Genomic DNA, 23,307 nt, shown 5'->3' on the forward strand with positions numbered 1-23,307 from the left:
TGAGGGCGGTGGCCCTGATTGAGTTGTCAGCCATCTCACCTGTGCACCTCGACCACCTCGACATGGCGTTCGAATAAGTAAATTACGGTAAGCCATTCCCGTTAATGTACAGTTGAGCATGAAAACTATTTTGTTGTTTCTCCTTCGTCTTTTCTATTATATTCTTATTTTCATTCCTATTTGACTGACGGATGTAAGTACTAGATCCGGTTTGATACTTCACTCTTAATAATATTATCAAATATTCGCAAGAGTTGGAGACAGAGGGATAGGTTAATAATGCTTAGTCACGCAGGTCTCAGTTTAAACCGAACGGAAATAAATAACTGGCCAATGAATACCTCCTTATAATCAATTGGCTGCTTTTCCTTATTTAATGTATTAATTACCGCTAATCCTTTATATGCCCTCAACGCTATCTTCATTACATATTATACTTCGTCTCATATTCATACCTTTTCTTCATCCTTAAATAAGAATACAGCATTAGTGTCGGTCGTGTAAGTAAGTACAGAACGGTGTGTTTATGCAACTGCAAGCATTGACGGCGAAGGAAGGTTGCGATCACTGTGTGCCTTAGATGGCCATCATAGATTACATCCCGATACCTTGGATAGATAGGTAGGTAGAGATCAAACGACTCAGTGGTTTTCATATACCTATTTGATATTAAGCTCATACGTTTGTACGTTTGTACGTTTGTCCATATGACTATCATTAGCGAGTTCCAGCCTTAATAAATTCCTGGACCTTTAGCTATCTTTTATCCGCAGACCGGTCTAGACTGGGCGTGGCTTAAGCCAAAGATACAAACCGCACGCTAGAGGTGGGCTTCCTCTCAGCTTCTCATTCTTAAGGGATTGGTGGGTTAATTCCGAAATCCTAGGTCAGTATGAACAAGGCAAAAACGGCACTGCTGTCTTGTGATATGTCTTGTGGTACGATACTATGGTGTCACTGCCTTGAGTGGGATTCAATCGGATTAGCAACCGATTAGTACCTATCATGTAGGTACATCTATCGTCCCATAATCATCGCTCTCGTTGGCGCTTATAGGAAGTCGAGACGGCCCAAACGAGCTTTGCAAGATATATTTACGCCCTGCTCGGGTAAATATCATAACCCAACCTGGTTAACAAATCAAGGCAAAGCGCTTATGTTCGGCACCGGCTTACGTTCTTGTAGAACTTTGTATATATCCGGAAATGCATCTCCTGCCCTCGTGGTACAAACTGATATTGATCCGCGAATGATAGGTACCTAATTTGATATTACGCAGGATATCACCCACAAAGAAATCCTATCACTTGTACCTGACTACTAGCAAAGATTTCCTGGCCCCCGGGACTGGTGAGAGTTTATTATTTTAGGCAGTAAGACATTGTAACTGTGCAACTAAGTACTTACGTGTATTTTTTATTTCGTTCTGGGTATCATCACCTCCTTTGGTATTATATTGGCTCGCTTCCTTCTACCTAATTCTTCAATACATTAATATACCTACCTAGGTTAAATAGCATACCTATACCGAACTTTCATTTTGATGGTATGCATGGGGTTACTGACATGAACCATGATCTATCTAGGTTACTTATTTTACCTGCATCCTATCCCGGTAGCCGGAAGCATTAATTCAACCCTCCAGCCTACCGATTTGATGAAACATTCAAATTTGCACGCTTGTCCTAGTTTACTCAACCTGCATAAAAGCCTGCTCAAATTACAACATATTGACTTACAGGGTTTTTTACTCTACGATCACCGCCTTGACCTTGGCATGATAGGGTAACATTGGGTGACCACCGAGACGCTACGTGTGTTGGCATCGGTACAACACAGACTCAAGCGACAAGAGACACCCAATGTTCGGTCACGCCCGAAGTCCAGAGCAGTGCTCCGACGGGAATTTACGGCTTGGTTTCTTAAGACCATTAGCGAATTAGCAAACTCTTTAATATCATTCGCACATCATTTATCAAATAGAAGGGTATTAACAAGGATATAAGCCGCCGATCCTGTAGGCATGGTAAGCTAACAAGGCTTCGGTACCTACGTATTATAATATTTTCACCGAGGCTGCCATGACAAAATACTCTGAAGTAGATTCTAGTTACAGTAAAGTGGTATCATAAAATAGGCCACATTACCACTGGAAGGATAAATCAGGCAAAAATAGGGGAAAGCTAAAGTCGGGGCTACCGATAGCTGTCCAATTTCTGTTTCTGATATAAGACATCGGTGTGAGATGAATTATGCGGGCGTTGATATACTTCCCAGGTCAGTGGTGGTCGTCTACGTCCTCGAGATACTTGGTTGTTCTTCTGGTTTTCCTTTTTTAGATAGCCGAAGGAGAACCGGTGAACTGATGATTGGGTACCTAATTTATCTTACTTGCAGCCGGAGCTTTTCCCAATTCAACGAAAGAATCCCATTTTTATCAATGAAGATTCCCAACAGCCGAGCGAAAATGCCGTTGAAGATCGGCTCATTAGTTGGAATATTGGGATTAGGATGATTGTGTAACTGTCGGTTGACAAGGTAGGTGGTGGTGGTGTACACCGAATAAGGAAAGAAAAGGAAATAAGTAAGGAAATGAAGCTATCACGATCTGTTGTTGTAATTGGTAAGACTGTGTGCGTGTGGGCTATCCAGAAAGATTGGGGGTTTAGGCTTGGCTCCAGACACGTGATAATACGTGACTATGCTACATACCTACCTACAATCATCCTAATCCCAATATCCCAGCATTATTTCTAAATCAATTGTTTCTAAGTCAATAATGACCTGCAACATTTCGAAGGTAGTAGGGAACAACAATACTGTATAAGTCAAAGCACCCTTACAGGGGCCACCCTAGTAAGGGCTATTTTAAATTTTTAAATTTTTAAAATAAATATTTTAATTTTAATTTAATATTATTTAATTAAATTAAATTTAATTAATTTATAATTTATTATATTTTAACGATAATATAATCTTTTATTATTAATTTAATTAATAAAATTTTATTTTTTAAATTAGTATTAAAATTATTAATTATAATTATATTACCTAATTTTTAGGCTTTTAATTACTCCTTTTTTTTTATAATAATTTTAATATTTATAAATATTAAATTTAGGTTAGGTAATACTTTATACCATTTTTATAATTTTATATTTACTAATATCTTTTTTAAATATTTGGCGTAAATCTTTATTATAATTAATTTTACAATAATTTTATTAAAAATCTTACCAATTTTATTAAATAAAAATTTTGTTGTGGGTTTAATAAACATTATATTAATTTTAAATAATTTTTTAATTAAAATATTAATATTTTGTAAATTTAAAAATATTATTAAAAGGATTAAGGTTATATTTTTAATAAAATTAAGCTTTTTTAAGTTAGAAATAAGGTTTGGAAAGATTGGGATAATATTGAAAGCTTTTTAAAATATAAACCAATAATTTAATAATTTATTTTAATTTTTAAAATAAATTTCTATAACTTTTTAACCAATTAATATATTATATTTAATTAAACGTTTTTTTTATATTATTTAATAAATTATAATAAATTTTTTTTTATTAGGATTAAAAATATAATATAATTAATATATTTTAATAAATTTATAATAATAGTTTTATTTTATTAATAAAAATATATTTATATTAATAATTTATAAAACGTATAATGAATATACTGGGATAAAAATAATATAAATCTTATTTATAAAATATTCTTAAAAGAATTCTATTATAATATAATTATTGTAATTATTAAAAATTAATAATTGTTATTATTAATAATTTAATGGTTTATTTCTTTTAAAAAAACCTTATAAAATCATTTAAATATAATATTATTATTAATTTAATTATTAAAAAATGTAATAAACTTTTAATTTTTAAATCTAACATTTTTATTGTTAAGAAATTATTATTATTATATATATTTACTTATATATATAATAAAAGAATTTAAAAATCAACCGTTACTATTAATATATTTAATAATTAACGTTTAAGTTTTATTATTACAATCTTTAATTATAATATATTTTTTATAGACTTTACTAATAATTATTTTATTATTCTTAACTTTTTTTACAATTTTTATTTTATTAACGCTATATATATACTTAACCGGGATATTCTTAATCTTAAAAATTTTAAATTAATTAAAAAAATATTAATATTATTAATTATAACCTTATTAACTTATTTATAATTAATTAAATAAATTTTAATCAATTTAATATTAAAATAATAAAATAAAAATTATATATATTAATATTTACCAAAAATATTAAGTTAATAATTATAAGTTAATAATCTTCTTGTAATATCTTTAAATTAATATAAAAAAAATATATAATTAATATAATTTAATATAACAATTTAATCGGTTAATTCCTTTTTTTAATATTTTAATAATTTTTAACGTTTTTTTAAATAATTGTTTTATATTTTATAGCTTAATATTTGGTTCGTAAAATAATATCGTAATATAAAATATTTTTTAAACGCCTATCGTAAAAATACGCCGTTAAAAACGTTATTTATTATTATAACATAACGCAATTAAATTAAAAAAATAAACATTTTAAAATTGTAAAAAAATAAAAATTTAAATAATAAATTTTATTTTTTAATTAATTAAAAACTAATAAAATTATATAATAATTTGTATATAGACCTTATCGCAAACGCGTCGCGTTTTTGAAGTGGCCCCCATTAAGGTGGCCCCCGTAAGGGTGCTTTGACTTATGTACTGAAGGGGATGTGAGGATTATTAGGGCTACGGTCCGAATCCTTGATTCGCGGCTCACTTTTAGAAGTCAGGCTGGTCTCCATTGGTATTCATTGGTTCCAATTATACTAACGAGTACGCATATATACCGACAACTGTCTCCTAGATACCCCATGCCAAGTGGCCATAATATGATCCTCGCGGAGATGTGTCCGTCGGCTTGCCCATATATCTGACTAGTCATTGATCAGATAGGCTCATGTCCATTTACGTATCAGGTACGTACCCCTTTTATACCCATAAGTAAAAGAATGGCTCAAGTACGTAGACACACATCTCATTTAGGCATCTTAAGCCAAGGCTTTTAATAAACCACATATATCCTTTTAAGAAATTAGGTAAGCAGAGCTTACCGTATATTAACCTCAATTGTACTTCATCTATCCAAATATTGGAGTTGCGGGGGTCCAAGTCACAGTCGACAGATGGGCGCGTGATATACAGTACTTACTTTTAATCTGAGTACTTGTATTTATTATTCAGAATGATGGGATAAACATACTTACACTATCACGGGACGCAAGGGAATAACTTCTCTATTCCGCGAGGAACTCTAAGCTAGCTAGCTTCGGGAACCTGTGGATATACATGCTGGTCGTTTTCTTGCTATGAATGTCTCATCTAGAATCTTCACATAAACATTAATCCTTCGAGTTCTTCAGTCTCATATAAATCACCCCCATATTAACCCATAAAAAAGGGCTAGCGGTTGAGAGCCTCTCGGAATTCATTCCCAGGTTCTTAATTCACTAATTACCCGTGCCTACTCGTTGAGCCGGTCTATATAGTTTCAAGTGTGCTTACGCTCACCGGTTCTCATGTTGCATTAAGCTCCACCAGAACAGAGCTGCTAGTCGAGAGCTAATGCAAGAAGTATTATATAGAAACAAAACAAATCTACCGGTCTGACATCATTAATCGAGTCTCTTCACCGGATAGAAGGGGATACAGTAGCTTACCGCCTTTCTCGAGTTTTTCCATCCATCAGCCTTTTGTCCTTTCTAATTGTTATCAAGAATGTTTGCAGGCATATTTGTTGGGTATACACATGCTGAGCCCTCTGTCTCGCTACTTGTAAGCCTACAAGCAGCGTCCTTCAAAACGTCTATCAGAAGTTATGTCACATTCATTGTGGCAACCGTTCTTGGCTCGTAGCCTTTGCCTGCTGCAAACCTATGTACGTCTCCAATAAAGAACTGCATGTGGCTTCAATGAATAAGGGGGTGTATCGTTCCTACATTTAGTATCATCCCGAGTGTGTTTATTAAAGTCTGATCATCACCTAGTATATAAGGCTTGGGTTCACTACGCCGTGTTGTGTTAAAGCACGCGTCTTTTGACTTCAGTAGGATATCGATCAACAATTTGCGTAGCATTATTTCTAAATTAATGCCGTATCAGACTGGTATTCTCTTCCTTGTGCGCCTTAGGTACCCAGCCTTGTAGTGTATTGGGCTTCGAGTATATCATGCTCATAGAATTTTAACCCCGTCAGTGTATTGGTCATACTAAATACCACAAGGCGAATCACTACTTGAACAGTATCTTTTACGAGATACCTAAGTCTAGCAGCCAGAGGCAACCACGTTAGACCTACAATTAATGATTACTATTTTATTGAATATATTGATATATAATGTTCCTGAATTAATGTTATCTAAAAGTGGTTGTCCTGGGAACGATTTCGAGGAAACATGCGTTCAAACTCTTCAGCGAACCAAAGTAATGAAAGGACACTATAATAACAGCCGATAATAGTTCAACAATAATAACAAGCATCTCCAATACATAGTCCTCTATATACACATATGCATAGGTTGTGCAACTAGTAGGTATAGGACAAGGGAAGGATCAGTTGCACAACTAGCCTATTCGACCCGTGATCGTATATCACAATTAAGAGTACCAGTTGCATAAGCTATCATTATAATTTTGTTGCATTAGCATCATAAACAGAATAGCCCGAAAATCGGAACCAACAATATCAGAGGCCAATGGCGTGCTTGCAGCCTCGTAGTTAGGAGAGATAAATGACCGTTGAACCTGGCCAAATCTCAGCTTAATCTGGACTCCTGGAAGCTACTCGATGCTATTCGTTTATATAACGATAACGTTTTGCGAAATCCTGGCGTATAGTTTTTATCACTGCAAAACCAGACGCATATTTATTCATTTTATATATATCTTGGTAGGCAAAGAGGTATGCTAACCTAAAGGCTGCTATATGTGGGCATTACTACCTACAGATAGAAGCGAGCTGAAGATGCAATCCCACGCTTTTTATGTACATCGTTTACCATCATATAAATTAAAACATTTGATTCGATAATCAAATACTACTTTACATAGATATTCTTGGGAAATCCTTCTCGTTTTCCGCCGTTTAATCGACCACTGAGAGCCAGCTACTAAGCCAGCTCTTCGCCGGCTGGGAAGTATATATAATGGCATGAACTATCTCAGAAACACTATTCCATTTACATTCCCTCTTCGAACACCCTTACTATTAACTCTGACTCACATATAACCGAATCAGCTACTTGGTCCTAAGATATTAGGGGTTTATGCATTTTACAACTCATACTCAACGAGCATCAGTTACCCCATTCCATCCCCAACCAGGTCAGATTACTATACTGAATTTCACTTGGGGCCCACATCACAAAAACTACAACTTCCCATACAATATTCCTCGAGTAACTTTGAAATTTTTCTGAGTTAGTCTTGGTAAATATGGGGACGGATCAAGTTAACGATACAACCCAAGGACCCATCGAGTAAGTGTTGTGTCTGAGACCCCAGTTCAATTTATTTTTACCCGTACTTCGTCATCATAAACCTCTTCCGCATGTAATGAGTCTAACACCATCCAAGATCTACACCTTCTCAGGACACTTCCGTGCCAGTCAACGTCCTCTTAGCCTCGCTGCCTTCTTCTCAGCTCAGCGTGTCGGTTCGAAGGGACCATTCAGAAGTTCTCTCTTCTGTTGACAATATTCTCCGCAGAAATCACCAAACCGGTCGACAAATTCCAGAAGTTCCAGTACCTTCTATTATTTACACAACACAACGACGTCCTTCAGTCAATAACGCGGTATTGAGTGTAGGGACTCATTTTAGCGGCACCAAGATGAATGCTGTTAATGCTGATAAAAACAAAAGCTGAAAAATCATAGTCACGTTGCCAATTCTGATATGTATGGTTTTATGGCTGGTGCGCATAACATAGCATGCCTTTGGACAAGATCGAAGTTCTCAACAGCCATCCTACGCACAATCCTTTGTCCTATCCACCTATTCTGCCGCATTTTATCACTTTGTTCTATTCTGTGCTCACCTTTTTTAGATTGCATACGGCTTTGGACTTTTCTTTCTTTGGGTGATATGGCTCTTTCAATGACCTGTGTTGTGATAATACCCAACATAGAGTTTTGTGATGTCGTGCTATGTATAATACAGATACCCAGAGAAGTTCGGTTTCATTTGATTTTATATTATTGCACTCCATAGATTGTCAAATACCCAGAGATGATGATGCCAGTATTTAGCGCCCATTCCACTATTAGTGAAAATTATCCAACAGCGAATCGGGTAGTATGTTTATTGAGGGTTTATATTCTTTACCATATATTTTCTTGAGCTTGATAAAGTAAGGTGTGATGAGAAGGGGGGGGGGAAGGTGATGTTAAATCAGAAAAAAGGGGTTGCTCAATGGATTATTCATTATTAATTCATTCAATCATTTCTGATCTGGACTATGTAAGCTTGAAGTTATAATATCCCAATGAGGCTCTGTATCATCGGTCATATTATATGTCCGTTTACAGGGTTTCTAATCGGATCTCATCTCCATGCGTACTAGCTGGGATTGTATGGATGGCACAGCACAGTCCCCTGTCCGAATCAATACTATATCATTCAGGGAAGTCCTGAGAAGAATATATACTAAAAGATTGGTGTTATAGAAACATGAACCTTTAAATTCGTTTCAACCATTTTTTATACAAATAATATGACTTTTCAACCATGAATTCCGCAACCTGCTAGCTCCGTGGTTCGACAGTCGTTTGACGTATACATAACTTGATTTTTAGAACATGATCCTTATGTGTATAGCCAAGAAACCAGGATACTAGCCCCATGCTCGGCTATCTACCCTGCTACCCCAACTTTAAGTCCAGCACGGAATAGCTTTTCCTGTTTGGAGGATCTTCATTTCCGAATCTGCGGGGAAGGGAGACACGACTCCACGGGCTCGTGTATAAATATACCGAAAGTGGAATGCCACGCCAATTCTCCATGGATAAGATCTGCTACTTTATAGCCCCCGAATTTAGCCTAAAGACAGTCTCTTATTCATTAACCTGGTTCTTGGGCAATAGGGTCTATAATTTTCCCACATAAGGTCCCATCGTGCTGGGTAGGCGTTATGTATAAACACGGGAGCCCCAATATCTGTAGATTGCCAGGTGTAGATCTATGTGCGTACCTAGATCGCGGAAGATTAGGTCAGGTACAGTAGAATGCGCGGACTCTGGTTTTTAGCTATTCTCGGCCTTGTGGCTGCAGAAGACGGGCTCAACGCGTGGTTACGATATGCTCGATTGCCATGTAATATCGTCAAACAGGCTGCTGTCCCCCCTAACATCGTCGCTCTTAACGCCACGAAAATAAGTCCCATTTACGTCGCCAGTCAAGAATTGCAAAAAGGCATTAAAGGGATCCTTGGCAAATCACTTAACGTGACGCATGAGACAAGCGAAGGCCCTTCAATAGTCGTCGGAACCATTGCTGCCTTTACTGACTCGGGCATCTCGATCGAAACACCTGAGCTCGAGGAAGATGGCTTCTGGCTTAGTACTAAGGGCGACACGGTCGAAATCGTGGGCCAAAACGAACGTGGTGCGCTTTATGGTGCATTCGAGTATTTGTCTATGCTAGCCCAAGCAAACTTTACAGAGGTCGCCTATGCTACAAATCCCAGCGCAGCAATCCGATGGATAAACCAATGGGACAATATGGACGGAACTATCGAGCGTGGTTACGCTGGCCTGTCTATCTTCTTCAAGGACAACGCTCTGGTCTCTAATGTAACGCGGGTCGCCGAATATGCTCGTCTCCTGGCTTCGATTCGCGTTAATGGAATTATCATTAATAACGTCAACGCGAACGCCATGATCCTAAGTGATACGAATATGGCAGGGCTGGCTAAGGTTGCCGACGCAATGAGACCATGGGGCGTCAAAATCGGGATCTCGCTCAACTTTGCGTCGCCACAGACGTTTGGTGGATTAAACACCTTTGATCCCTTGGACAAGTCCGTCATTGCCTGGTGGACTGGAATCACGGACAAGCTTTACAAACATGTGCCCGACTTGGCGGGTTTCTTAGTAAAGGCTAACTCCGAGGGCCAGCCTGGTCCGCTCACGTACAACCGTACGCTCTCTGACGGTGCCAATCTATTCGCAAAGGCCGTCAAGCCGCATGGCGGTATTGTCATGTTCCGCGCTTTTGTCTATGATTATCAGAATCTTAACGAGAGTAACTGGAAAGCCGACAGAGCGAACGCGGCCGTTGACTTCTTCCGCGACCTCGACGACAAATTTGACGATAACGTCGTCGTCCAAGTCAAGTATGGACCGATTGACTTCCAGGTACGGGAGGCTCCGTCGCCGCTTTTCGCACATTTAAAACAGACGGCATCGGCTATCGAACTTCAAGTTACGCAAGAGTATCTCGGCCAGCAGTGCCACTTGGTTTATCTACCGCCTCTTTGGAAAGAGATCCTCAACTTCGACTTGCGCATCGACGGCGAGAAATCTGTCATCGGTTCTGATATCCTCTCCGGCAAGCGCTTTAATAAGAAAGGCCTTACGGGTTACGCGGCTGTCGTAAACGTCGGTCAAAATGCCACTTGGCTTGGCACACATCTCGCCATGTCCAACTTATATGGCTATGGTCGATTGGCCTGGGACCCAACGGTCGATGAAGTGGCGATCTTGGAAGACTGGACGCGGCTCACTTTTGGCTTGGACGATACCATCCGCGAGACTATTACACGCATGTCGATGGAATCTTGGCCGGCGTATGAGAATTACACAGGCAATCTAGGAATCCAGACACTTACGGATATCACTGGACCGCATTTCGGGCCAAACCCGCAATCGATGGACAACAACCCGTGGGGACAGTGGACTCGGGCTGACGCGTTTAGCATCGGGATGGACCGTACGGTTAAGAACGGTACCGGGTACGCGGGCCAATACCCGGCAGAGGTCGCCGCTATGTTCGAGGATATTGAAACGACACCGGATGATCTACTGCTATGGTTCCATCACGTCCCTTACACGCACGTGTTAAAGAACGGCAAGACGGTCATCCAACACTTCTATGATGCGCGTATGTGAATTCCCTGCAGAGTTTCTCGAAATAATCAATTAATCGCTAACTCCGTTGCAGACTACGCAGGCGCCGAGACAGCCGCCACGTTCTCCGTGCAGTGGGCCAAGCTGCAAGGCCTAATCGACCAGCAGCGGTTCGACGAGATGGCGTTCCGACTAACATACCAAGCAGGCCACGCAATCGTCTGGCGCGACGCCATCAACGAGTTCTACCACAACCTATCCGGAATAGCTGATGCCCAAGACCGCGTAGGCAAGCACCCATGGCGCGTCGAAGCCGAATCCATGACTCTGCGCGGATACCGCGTCACAGCCGTGAACCCATTCGAAGTAGCCTCCGGTCTGCGCATCGTCCAAAGCGTCGGAAACTCAAGCTCGGCAAGCGTCTCCGTCACGCTAAACTACACGGCTGGAACGTACGATCTAGCTGTTGCTTACTACGATCTATACGAGGGCAAGGCGTCGTACGAGCTGTTTTTGAACGACAAGAGTATTGGGTCGTGGGTCGGCGATAACGAGGATAGGCTTGGGTTTACGCTGACGAGGGGCATCGACGGACACTCGGCGACGAGGATCACGTTTAAGGGCGTCGAGATCAAAGAGGGAGATGTGGTGCGCGTCGATGCTAAGGCTAATGGACGCGAGACGGCACCGCTGGATTATATCGCAGTGCTACCACCGGGCGTAGTGGATTGATCGCTTTGGCATTCTGCTGTAATTTATTTGTTGATATCTATTGTAGTTTCAATATGTAGGTAGTATATGTTAGCTTATATGTACATATAAGAACTAAGTATGGGATTATCAAATTCATTTCATCCCAGCTCATCATTTGATTCATGTGAATGCTGTGGAATAGGTACATAGGAATTTGTGAATAGTAAACGCTACCGCATGCTTGTGATGATGCCGTGTAGCGTTGAGCTTCGATGCGGAACCAACAACGGTGGACTGGTAATAGCATCAGATCATTGTTTCTTGAACGCGGCCTGTATGCCATGGGAGCTTCAGAGTTCAGTAAATCGGGTAATAAAACCCAATAAATTAATTAATTGATGGCATTACCAACGCGACCGAGGTCGCGCCTCACTCTCCACACTTTCGAGCCGATGCCACGTTTCTGGTTTCCATGTAAAACCTCTACCCACGGCACCAATGTCGTATCTGTAGACCCTTCTAAATCGTTATCTTCAGCGTCAGAGATATATCCAGTATCATCAACCATGTCAATCGTCTCGTCTGCATCTGCTCCGTCGTCTGCCTCTTCATGAGCCCGATAATATAGCTCTTCAGTATAAGCCCAGCTCGGCGTATCGAACTTTCCACTAACAAGAACGATTTCCCCTCCTCTCGAGGTAATTTCTTCTATCTTCTCCTGTCGTAAAGGTGTCAAAAGTTGGAGCATACCATTCTTGACGTCGATGCCGCGAACGAGGGCTAAGCCAAGAGAGTGGGAGAATTTAGGGTTAAGAGTAATTCCGTTCGTCGTGTCGATGAATGGAATGCCTTCGGGTGTCGTAACAATAATATCTCTAGCCAATGTCGAAAAGGACGAGGACATGGATTTCTGGGGTCCTTCATCAGGCCTATCTATATCCATCGCATCAGAAGTCGTATCGCTAGGTAACATAGCATGCTCCTCAGGATATCTAAACGCTTGGACGCTTTCGACTCCTACAACCGCGAGAATGGTGCCATTAACTGCGTCGGCTAATAAATTCATGGGTGTTTGGTAATCATAACACATGATTCCGAATATCCCCCGCCCAGGACCTTTATAGCTGACTTGCCAAGGAGGTACAGTTGTCAGTGGCTTGTTATTCCACTGAACCCAATGACCATCAATACCAGAGCTTTGTGGTTCTGCATGGAAGTATGACATAGTCTGCATTGAACGGAGATGTGCTGCTGTTCTCGAGGCAAGCTGAGAGGCCTGGGAAGGGAGTGTAGAAAAGGTAGTAGTCCTACACGATTCCTGTAGAACCTCTACTACTTCAGCTGGACCGGACTCAGACATATATAGCACCTCGGTAGGCCGTGAACTAGTGATGAGGGATGTAAGAAGGTCAAGCCCTGTTCCTTGGATCCATCCCGGGGTGTTTATGATAAGGGGGTAACGCCCTAGAGAATTCCGATAGTGCGTTATAAGATCCATTGCAGCCTCTAGATACAACTCAGGATCGGAGGCTGGAGATATGGATGCTAACGCATGAGACCGAACGATCTGTAGCTCTGGACAAGGAAGAGGACGACAGAACGAGGGACTAAACACGGGCTCAGTTAGGAATACAAGAGCAACTTGGCCGGCGACGCAGTATTCAGGCTGTCCTGGGTCAAGGTCAAGCACAGCTACCCCGCGGTGGACTCTGCGTTTGGAGCTACTTGACTGATCCGTGATGAGTCGGTTCGCAAGTAACTTGCCAAATGTGGATTTACCAGAAGATTTTGGCCCAGTGATCATAAAAGAGCTGGGTTTCGAGCTTGAAATATCGACTAATTTAGCAATCTCCCTATTCCACTCTGGTGGGGATACTAAATCCTGCAGCATTGTTTTCTTTGGGCCATCTGCTGAAGTATATAACTATGGGCATCGTCAGCTGCATAGCTTATTGAAATACCTCGATGATCCTTACTATTACAAATGTTGGGTAGGGTGAAATGGTGTTGTTTGACGATAAATTAGTTTCATTCCAGAGCTTCCTGAACTGAGGAGCGAGCTTCCCTAAACTTCTCAGACCGGCAGCGACTGGATGAGGGAGCAGTTCTAGGCTAGCATCATCTGAGCATCTAAGGACAGGCAGTGCGTGACAATGTGGCGCATTCACCCAATACACACTTTCTGACATCCTTAGCACCGCGCCATTGAGAGTTATCTCTCCAGATTTCACGCGTATGCCATAGCTGCCGAGAATCACTAAGCGCTACTATTTGTAAGCCCGGGTTTCTAGAATTTTGAGTAGGGGAAGCAAACCTCTCCATCAAATAACTTTAACAGTATCCTCCCATCTTTTCGTTTTTGGTAGTTGCTTTTGGACGGCTTAAAGTTAGAGAGGTGGACTGGTAGTGCCTTAACCGGCTTCACCGATATCTCATCATCGGCTATAGAAGGCGAGGAACTTCTAGGTGGGATATTAGGAGAGCCAAAGACAACGGTATTGTCTTTTGAAAGAGATAAACTTTCTGGTATTGTGTCCTTCACGCTGATATCGGGTTCGTTATTAACACTCGGTAGTGGTTGAACATGTAGGGCCTTCCTTGTCTTCTTTGGACTTGGAATCTTGCTAGTCTCCGAAGTATCCAATGTTGATGAGGCTTTAGGGGCCGATATGGTCTCATAATCTGCGTCCACATTCAATGATGTAGTGGTAGTTTGCTGGTTAAGAAGTCTTTTGCGAAGAGCAAAGGCGCTCATGGCTAATGGGATATAAGTATTCATCCACCATCTATAGAAACTACCTATCAATTATAACAACAATATAGGGTTAAACGCACCTGGTGGAGGTTCTGATATATTGAATTTCCTCTTCTTATTCATGGCCATTGCATCTTACATTCATTAAAGCTTGTAAGAAAATATGAGACTTTGTTGAGTTGGTATTAACCATTTGCCATCCAATACAAGATAAAGATGGGAGTTCCAAGGTTCCAATCTACCAAGTTGATAAAAAAGCTCCTCTACACAATTTATTAGTGGGGCTTATGCAGGTGCGTGCATATGTACATTTGTGCATTTTAAATGTACATGTACAAACTGGATTGGATGCACGGAATTGAACCTTGTGAAATGCCGGATCTATAATCTTCCGTCCATCTCGGATTACCTAGGTAAGTTCATTTATCAAAGTACCTATCCAGGTACCTACTGATTGTCCCACATCACCCCGGGCCCGCGACTGCCCTGATAAGGAAGCGCGCCGCGTCTAGCATCAAGAGCTCTCCAAAAAATTTGTACGCTTAGAGGCTCAGCGTGAAAGTTACTTTATCAATTACATGTAATATTTCACCTTTTTGATATTCTCAACGCCACCACCACCTCTCCAATTGGCACTTCTCAGAGAAAATTTCTCACAGGTTTTTGAACGAGTTTAGCTCGATTAACGAGCATTTTATCGGGTTCCTTGAGGAATATTTTTTAAACTTATATTCCTGTCGCATTTTGCGCTCAGAAGCCTACTTTCACATCCTCGTTGCCGCCCTGCACATATATTCACAATGTCGAAGCATCGCCCTCGAATCCCGATGGGATCACTCAGCGATATGGCTTCAACTGTTCGTGACAAGAAAACTGCCTCCAAAACTAATCCTCCGGGTTCCATCCAGTTACAAAAGAATCAAAAGCTACCTAAGGATACCAGTAGCGAAGATGATAATGGCACTAGCAGCTCCGACGACAGCTCTCAAAGTGGCAGCGATAGCGAAAATGACCTCAAGGCTGCCAAGAGCAAGTACGCTGCAAAGCAGGCAACCAAGCGCAAGGCTGCTGAACCAAAAGCGAAAGCTGCCAAGTCAGAGCCTACCAAGACTATCCCGAATGCAGGCGCATCACCATCATCTAAAGTTTCAACCAAGGCAGCAGCTTCCACAAGTCCTGAGGGATCCGAATCCGAATCCGAATCCGAATCCGATCCCGACTCCCAGAGTTCGGATTCTAGCGACAGCCCGGCTAAGGGTGGCGCGGCAGTGAAGGGAGGAAATAAGGATAAGGAGGAAGCAGAGAGCTCATCGGAAAGCGAAAGTGATGATGAAAAGACCAGTGCACAACGCGCTGTTGAGGCCGAATCTTCTAGCGACGAGGCTAGCGATAGCGGTTCCGATGACGACAGCGAGGAAGCGCATGATGTGGAGATAGATAGTGACAAGGTTGCCATTTCTAGAGTTAATGGTAATGATGTTTCTGAAGTGTAAGTTCCGGAGTCGTACATCTATCTTGGTGGACTACAAGCTAATGCCGCTATTCTAGCTCCCGGCCTGGCTGGCTTAATAGCTCTGAATTTGCGATTCGCAAAGCTTCATCCGACAACCCTGCCAAAGAAATTACAGAGTTTTTCAGCAAAACTAACTTAGAGGGGAAGCAGGTGTGGTATTTTACTGCACCAGCCTCATTACCGATTACTGTGCTCAGAGATATGGAGATTGATCTGTCCAAGGCAACTCCCGGAGAAGCATTACTGAATCATAAAGGCGACGATTACGGCCTAGATCTTGAGTCGCATGCCACTAGCACACAGATCCAGTTACTTATCCCTTCACAAGGAGGGGATAACTATACTTCTCGTAAGTCGCGCTTCCTAGTTTCCCAATTTTAAACAATAGTTAACAATCAGAAGTGAATCGTGGAATCGACTCAACTGTGCATCTCCGTCGTATAGCTAAATTCGGACCTGGTGGCACTGTCAGTGCTACTGCTACTGAGGATTATACACCAATACCGAAGGCTATTCGAGAGCAGCCACAGGGTCTAAGACCCCGTTTCACCCCTATTGGCGTCCCTAGCCCTATTCCACAGGTTCAGTCCTCGGAATCTCGTCCTGCACCCGCAAAGCGAGCAGTTTCTTCATCCGAATCGGACAACGAGTCAGAGAGTGCATCCGACAGAGACTCGGTGGTATTACCTACCCCGACCAATTCGAAGAAATCCAAGAAGCCAGCTGCTGTCAATGGGAAGCTGAAGCGAAAACAACCTGAAGGAGAGAGCAAACCAACTCCGATCCAAGAGCCTCGGCCTCAGGAGAAGTCTGCAAAGAGACTTAAGACCACTAAACCTGCATCTTCCAAGGTTTCGAGCTCCAATAAGGAAACACCTGTCTCGACCCAGACGCCAAATGGTACCCCCAGCAACAAGAAGGCGAAGAAGGAAAAATCAAAGTACTCGATACAGTCAACGAAACAGACTCCAGTCCCTGTACCTAAAGTTTTTAGCATGAACCGTTAAGTTGGGGAGGACTGAAGTTGCGTAGCCTACAATTTTGGGGCTTGCATCGACATTTTGTTATACTTGCATGCATGCATTCAGCTAACAAGTGGTGGATCTATCCGACGGAATTTTGCTCGTGGCATTATCGGGCGCACGTCGCCGCCTATATGCGAGATAGTCTACTGGAGGTAGGGAACCTGATGAAATGTGGTTTACCAGCAAAATCGGTAGACTCAGGTGCGTTTGCGTATGATTATTCCTACAAAGGTTGACACGCGGCGTCGATGGGACATGAATTATGGTAGTGCGGTCTCATCACTCCTTTTCTTGAGATACCAAAAGCGGTTTATCCGATAGTCTTGGTCTTTTTCCTGGCACTCGTATGGATAGGGTGCGGTTAGGCGGGCCAATATCAAAAGTACTAGGCTAGGAAGTTAGCAATAGAGGTTAAGCAGATTCGATGCACTCATTCCATAGTAATGTGAATTATGGCTTTAGGTATTTTATAGAGTATCCAGTTGCCAGTTCGGAATCGCTGTTTAGGTAGGCACACATAGCCCAGTCTATTGTCGGGGACTGACGAAACCAGCCAGCCAGCCCAAACAAAGCCAATCGTGACTTAATCCTTGACCAGAGTGTAGCTCGTAATTACCTGGTAGTCACACAACATGTGGCCTTCCCTAGCAATACCCAATATAACTCTATGATTGCTTATATCAGGTAAGTTGTTGCTATTACCAATATCTTGACAATGTCAGTAACGTTAGTTGTCAAATTTCTATTTGGTTTCTACTATGCCCGGACTCTGATATAAAATCAAATATCACCGTTCAATAACATAATGTAACCTATTCGCATGGCACCGTAGGCCAAGTTTACGTGCCTTGGGATGTGAAATCTTGGCATTTACTAACCCATAACTTAATAGACCGTCCTAACAATTTGTGTATTGTTAAGCTGTGGCGACATACATAAATTAATTGGGCGGATTGTCATACTGTTTGTCTTTCTCAGATTGATTAGGCCAGAATTTGGTTTTCGTCTGCTAAGTACCTAGGTTGGGTATCTTAGGTATAGAACCTCGTGAGACTTCCAATCATATCTGTCATGTTGTCGTCATTCATTTCTTTTCATGGCACATAGCATTTCCGCTATCCATATCCCCCATCATACATGCACCTCAGTGCTGCTATGTCGCCATACCGAACGCCATCGTCAAGGATGCGAACCTAGTTGTATTGAGTTAGCTCATCACTAACATATACCGGAAGTCGAGGAGATAAGATTAAAATGACAAGCTGTATCAGATAGGATAGTTATGCATCAATGAAGATCTCAGCCCCGTCTTGAAACATATTTTTGACATAGGTATCATCATAACAGCTAAAAGGTGCAAAATGAAATTAAATGGAATTGTGTAGCATACCGAGTGTCATAAGTGCAGTCAATCAGCAGTTAACTGCACTACTTAGAGACTCCCAGCCATTGCTGTTCCAAGGAGCGACGAAGATCGCCGTCTGAGCATCGGCAACTTTACCAGTACCCGCATACGCATCGGCAAGATCTATAGCACCTAGTTCTCCCCTCGGTGGTATGGCCTTCAGTGCCACGTTCAAGGCCATATCTGCTGGATATTCTTCCCCGCTAACCTCGGCTAATCTCGACCATCCGTGTGGGAGATGCGGGTATAACATAACGTCGTTTTGAAGCTGAGTAAGGATATCGTCCTCTGTACTATTCTCTGATAGGGCAGCTACGGCGCGGAACACTTCTCCAATTTGAGAACGCTCCGTATCAGTAACTTTATCACTGGTACGGAGTGTTTGGAGCTCCGAGACAACGGCGTCGAGAGACTCCTCATCTTCATCGAGCAATGCTATGATACCCAGAAGAAGCACAGATTGTACGTGGCTTAAGTCCTTCTCTATCACATCGAACAGAATAGTGCGGGCTCTTTCTCGACCATCATCCGTACCCGTAGCCCATAGCATCTGAGCTAGGACGCAAACTGCATCTGGGTTGCCGTTGGATTCACTTAGTGCCGTTTCAAAGTACGACACGGCTGCATCAATGTTCTTAGAGAAATACTCTGCTAAACCGACCGTCAAGTGTGCTGATAATCTAGCTTTTCTGCGTTGTTCGGCTGTTAGTTCGTTTGCGGACTCATCGCTGCTTAATTGCAAAGCCATTTCCCCGCAGTCAACAGCTTCTGCGTATCGAGCAGCCGAGAGATAAGATCGAGCCAAGTCCGTTTTAGCTAAGGCAAATCGCCCGAGTGACTCCGCGGACTCGGTGGCTTCGTAAGTCGTCTCCAACTGTTCACACGCCTTCTCGAGAGTGTCTATTGCTCTAAGGCTGTCATTCGTTCGCTCTTGGTATAGCGTCGATAGATGCTGATACGAAAGATCTTGAGGATTGAGACGACGTAATTGGTTGAGTGCAAATAATGGTTGGATGAGAGACGAAACACTTAAATCCGACGGACTTGAGAGTACGTAGTCGAATAGAGACGTGGGGTATTGGCGTCTGGTTAGTAGTGAAGATGACTCTGAGATATCCATTGCATGGGTGAATAAGCTGCGAGCTTCTTTAGGATCACCGTAAAGAAGGGCGACGAAGCCTTGGCCTAGCCAGGCATGGGCATAATCGGGGTCATTAGACTGTGCTCGCGTAAAAGCTTCATTAGCGAGTTGAATGTCATTCTGGAGTAGTGCAAGAGCGCCAAGATTCGACCATGTATGTGGGCTTCTTTCATTGAGGAACAGGCTCCGGACAAATGCATGCTGCGCCACAGATGGGTTTATTTCGCTCGTGACAACACCTAGTGAGTTCCAGAATTCCGGATTCCCAGCCTCTAGTTCAATGGCACGTTTAAAGCACCGGACAGCAGCTTTCTGGTATCTACTGGACTGAACTCGGAGCTGCGAAGGGAGGCAAAGGTGTGCACGGTTTTCGGCCCAGCCTAAGTTGTAATATGCAACCGCTTGAGCGTGAATATCGTTGGCCGACTCATGAATTGCTCGCTTGTGGGCTAAGATGGTGGCATGTAAACATCGCGTAAGATCAACCCCAAGCTGCTCATCATCTGGAAAGATGCCTTCAGCAAAAACAACTTCTCTGCCCACATTATCGACATCTTCCAGTACCGCGTATGCAGACTTATCTTCTGCACCAAGGTCAAGTAGTTTCCGGACGTTGTCAGTCGGAAAGTCATGCAAACGACTCTGGACAGAAGCAAAAATGGAGCATGAATCGCCAACTACTTTCCAGAAATTGAACGTGTTGGTGATCTTTGTAGGCACGGTGAGCGCAAAAGTCAAAGTATTGGTCGCCAGTTCGACTGATTTACCGAATATGCCTTTCTCCACGCAATCTGAAGCATTTTCGACCATAGTCTGCATCAAAGCTATTGCGACGCCTTCCTCTTCCGGCCGAGTTGAAATAACCCCATGGTACAAGGCGATGGCTTCATCGAATTCGCCAAGCTCACGCTTGACATTAGCAAGCATATACTTGGTAAACCAAGTGTCGCCGATCTTACTATGATCCATCTGCTCTTCCAGCTTCTGCGCAGCCTGAATTGCTTTCGTTGCGGCAATATATCTTCCGGAGCTATGATAACTCTCCCCTAGACCGACCCACGAATGGTAATCTTCGGGAGCTATCCGCAAAGCATGTTGAAATGAGACGATGGCCTTAGGATAATCTTGCTTATTTAGTTCCGCGACCCCCAGTGCAGAAAGAGGCCAGCTGATCCCTTTCTTCTTCGATCCGGGAGGTGGTCTGACTCTGCCTGAATCTACTACTCGCTGCGCCACTAACTCAACCCGATCCCAATCTCCGTCGTCGGCAAACGACCGTGCCAGCCTCTCGGCAGACTCGACTTCTGCTGAAGAAAGCTCTACAGCTTTGAGAAAGCATTTTCGGGCCCTCTTCTTATCTCCCGCATAATCTTCATAGTAAATTCCGAGACTACCGTATGCTGGTGCATAACTGAAATTGCTCTTTAGTGCGCTTAGAAAGTAGGCATATGCACCGCTGCGGCTCTCCCTAGCAGCTTTTGAGGTGTCCAGATTCCAAATGCAGCAGCCTAACCGATATTGCGTCTGGGCCAACAAATCTTTAGAAACCGAAGCACGCGTCATAAGTGGTAGTAGGGATTCAAGCTCTGCCTTGCCGCGTGTATAATCGCCCTTCAATGAAAATAGCCAGCCAACCTCTGCACGTACACGGAGATTGGCACTATCACCCTTGAGTGCGCGCTCTAAGAACTCAATTGCTTGATCGTACTCCTCCTCTTCTTCGTATATAAGACCAACGCCAATCATAGCAGAAGTTGACGTAGGATCTACCTCGAGTACTTTGTCGAAAAGGAACTTCGCTTCGCCGTGGTTTCTTGGAGATTGGTAGAATACCAACGCAGTGCCTAAATAGAGCATGAAAGATTGATTAGCGTTCGTAAAGACCTTCCCGGTCTTTTCGGTTTCTGTGACCATTATTTTCATAGCCTTTCTCATGAGCTCAACGTTGCTTTCATGTTCTTCTAAGTGCTGATAGTACTCCCCCATCAATCTGTGAGCGAGCAAAGAATTGGTAGTTGAAATTCCTTCTGTCATCATCAAGAGTCTATCTTCATCAGTGTAAGGAACTACCGATGTTGGCGCGCCACCGTCTTCATCGTCTTCGCTTTCACTATCAGCCTCAGATGTAGGTACAGTAGCTGGAGCTTCTGGCTCTTTTTTTGGGAAAGGAGATAAGTCGCTCGTCATAAACCCAGTTAAGACACGATAGAGGTCAGAATTAGGAAAAAAAGAACAATATTCATTGAGCACATTGACGTCCCAATTCTTGATCTCTTTATGGTCCCGCCACTCAATTGTGATATCCCATGCAAGTTTGAAGGGATGCTTGATGATAACCATGTCGTTTGCTAGTTTCTGCACTACTTGGAGCTCGCTGGCTTTGTTCGGAGCTGTAGTAACCAGCAGGCGGTCATATCGAAATTGGAGTAACTTCTCCTCGTACTGACGCCTAGCATCGTCATCTTGAGTCCAGAGGATGAGCTGCTCATAGATTTCGCCTAGCTCGCTCTGACAGAGGACTTCGCGATTGACCTCGACGGTCACCTCGCTGAGTTTAGCGCCTAATCTCGTACGCCGTTCGCCAATGAGGGTATTGATGCGTTTCTTCTCATCGACCTCTAGGATTTGGGCTATCGTTTCGTAAGTTTTAGCGGGATGAGGAACACGGCCTTCGAGAGCGGGATAGATGGGACTATTGGGGAGTATGAGACGAAGGGCCTGGATGTATTGAGTCCGATCACCAAGGGTACGGACGAAGTTGATGAACTTGTCAATAACATCTTGACATTTGTAAATGTCATCAGCATCTCTGAAGATCTCAGCAAGCTTAAGAGCAGCCTGCTGATACTTTTGGATGGCCTTTGGACCTTGCTTCTCGTAAACCTTGACTAAGCCTTGCCATGCTTGAGCATCGGATCGAATGCCAATAGCTGTCTTATACGCATCTTCGGCTAGTTCTGGTAGATCCTTCTTATCTAAGGCGAATGCCTTGAATACGTAGCTAGTACAAATGTCAGATTCTTCAACGGTAGAGGACTCTTGGCAGAATTGGCAGAATTGGCAGAATTGGCAGAATTGGCAGAATGAGCTACGTACGCCTGGTAGTTATTCGCATCTCTGCTAATGACATTTTCGGCCTGCGACAAGGCGTCGTCCCATCTCTTTTCGCGAATAGCATGGTTAATAGCCTTCAATGAGGCCTTGATGCTCGCCATCTTAGAGAGGTTGTATTGGGGATGTTGAGTTTCATGTCTTGGTACGACTGGGGATGCGAAATTTACAAAGGTGCGTCTGGTATTTCATCATTGATTTTTAAATTCTTTTTAAATTCTTTTTTGGGTTGGTATTGGCCAAACGTTGTTTCCCAAACAACTGTGTTTCGGGCGCACATAGCAGCCGGCAAGTGGGTCTCGGTAAGACTTCGGGTCAGCGAAAAACTGGGATCTGCAGGTAAAACATCGGCTCTTCAATTAGCACCTAAGGTTAACTAGGTAGGAAAAGTTAAGGTTTGGTAACACCGTCGCATTGCTTAACTTATTGATGTCGTCTTGTGTCTAACGCATGTGGATGCTACTTCTTCTTGTGCACACTTTCTACGTACAACTATTGTTAT

The 23,307-nt window shown here is 42.6% G+C and overlaps 4 protein-coding genes across 4 annotated transcripts; 2 read left to right on the top strand and 2 right to left on the bottom strand.

Moving 5' to 3' along the window:
* The first annotated feature begins 8,913 nt into the window (after positions 1–8,913).
* Positions 8,914–12,070, top strand: F4813DRAFT_88945 (glycoside hydrolase family 67 protein). Its single transcript, XM_049249006.1, has 2 exons — positions 8,914–11,196; positions 11,257–12,070. The coding sequence occupies exons 1-2, from the start codon at positions 9,321–9,323 to the stop codon at positions 11,892–11,894; spliced, it is 2,514 nt and encodes an 837-aa protein (XP_049098996.1). The 5' UTR covers positions 8,914–9,320; the 3' UTR covers positions 11,895–12,070.
* F4813DRAFT_88942 (uncharacterized protein) lies at positions 12,071–14,832 on the bottom strand. Its single transcript, XM_049249005.1, has 3 exons — positions 14,170–14,832; positions 13,832–14,119; positions 12,071–13,779 (listed from the first exon to the last, which is right to left on the bottom strand). Exons 1-3 carry the CDS (start codon positions 14,632–14,634, stop codon positions 12,247–12,249), a joined length of 2,286 nt encoding a protein of 761 aa, XP_049098997.1. The 5' UTR covers positions 14,635–14,832; the 3' UTR covers positions 12,071–12,246.
* A 319-nt stretch (positions 14,833–15,151) lies between these two features.
* F4813DRAFT_88959 (DNA-directed RNA polymerase I subunit RPA34.5-domain-containing protein) lies at positions 15,152–17,845 on the top strand. Its single transcript, XM_049249007.1, has 3 exons — positions 15,152–16,099; positions 16,159–16,472; positions 16,526–17,845. Exons 1-3 carry the CDS (start codon positions 15,411–15,413, stop codon positions 17,128–17,130), a joined length of 1,608 nt encoding a protein of 535 aa, XP_049098998.1. The 5' UTR covers positions 15,152–15,410; the 3' UTR covers positions 17,131–17,845.
* Positions 17,846–18,109: 264 nt separating this feature from the next.
* F4813DRAFT_361363 (TPR-like protein) lies at positions 18,110–23,031 on the bottom strand. The gene is made up of 2 exons (XM_049243518.1): positions 22,791–23,031; positions 18,110–22,695 (listed from the first exon to the last, which is right to left on the bottom strand). Exons 1-2 carry the CDS (start codon positions 22,907–22,909, stop codon positions 18,561–18,563), a joined length of 4,254 nt encoding a protein of 1,417 aa, XP_049098999.1. The 5' UTR covers positions 22,910–23,031; the 3' UTR covers positions 18,110–18,560.
* Positions 23,032–23,307: the final 276 nt, after the last annotated feature.

Source organism: Daldinia decipiens, assembly GCF_022478715.1.
Source record: "Daldinia decipiens strain CBS 113046 unplaced genomic scaffold F4813scaffold_19, whole genome shotgun sequence".
Lineage (NCBI taxonomy): Eukaryota > Fungi > Ascomycota > Sordariomycetes > Xylariales > Hypoxylaceae > Daldinia > Daldinia decipiens.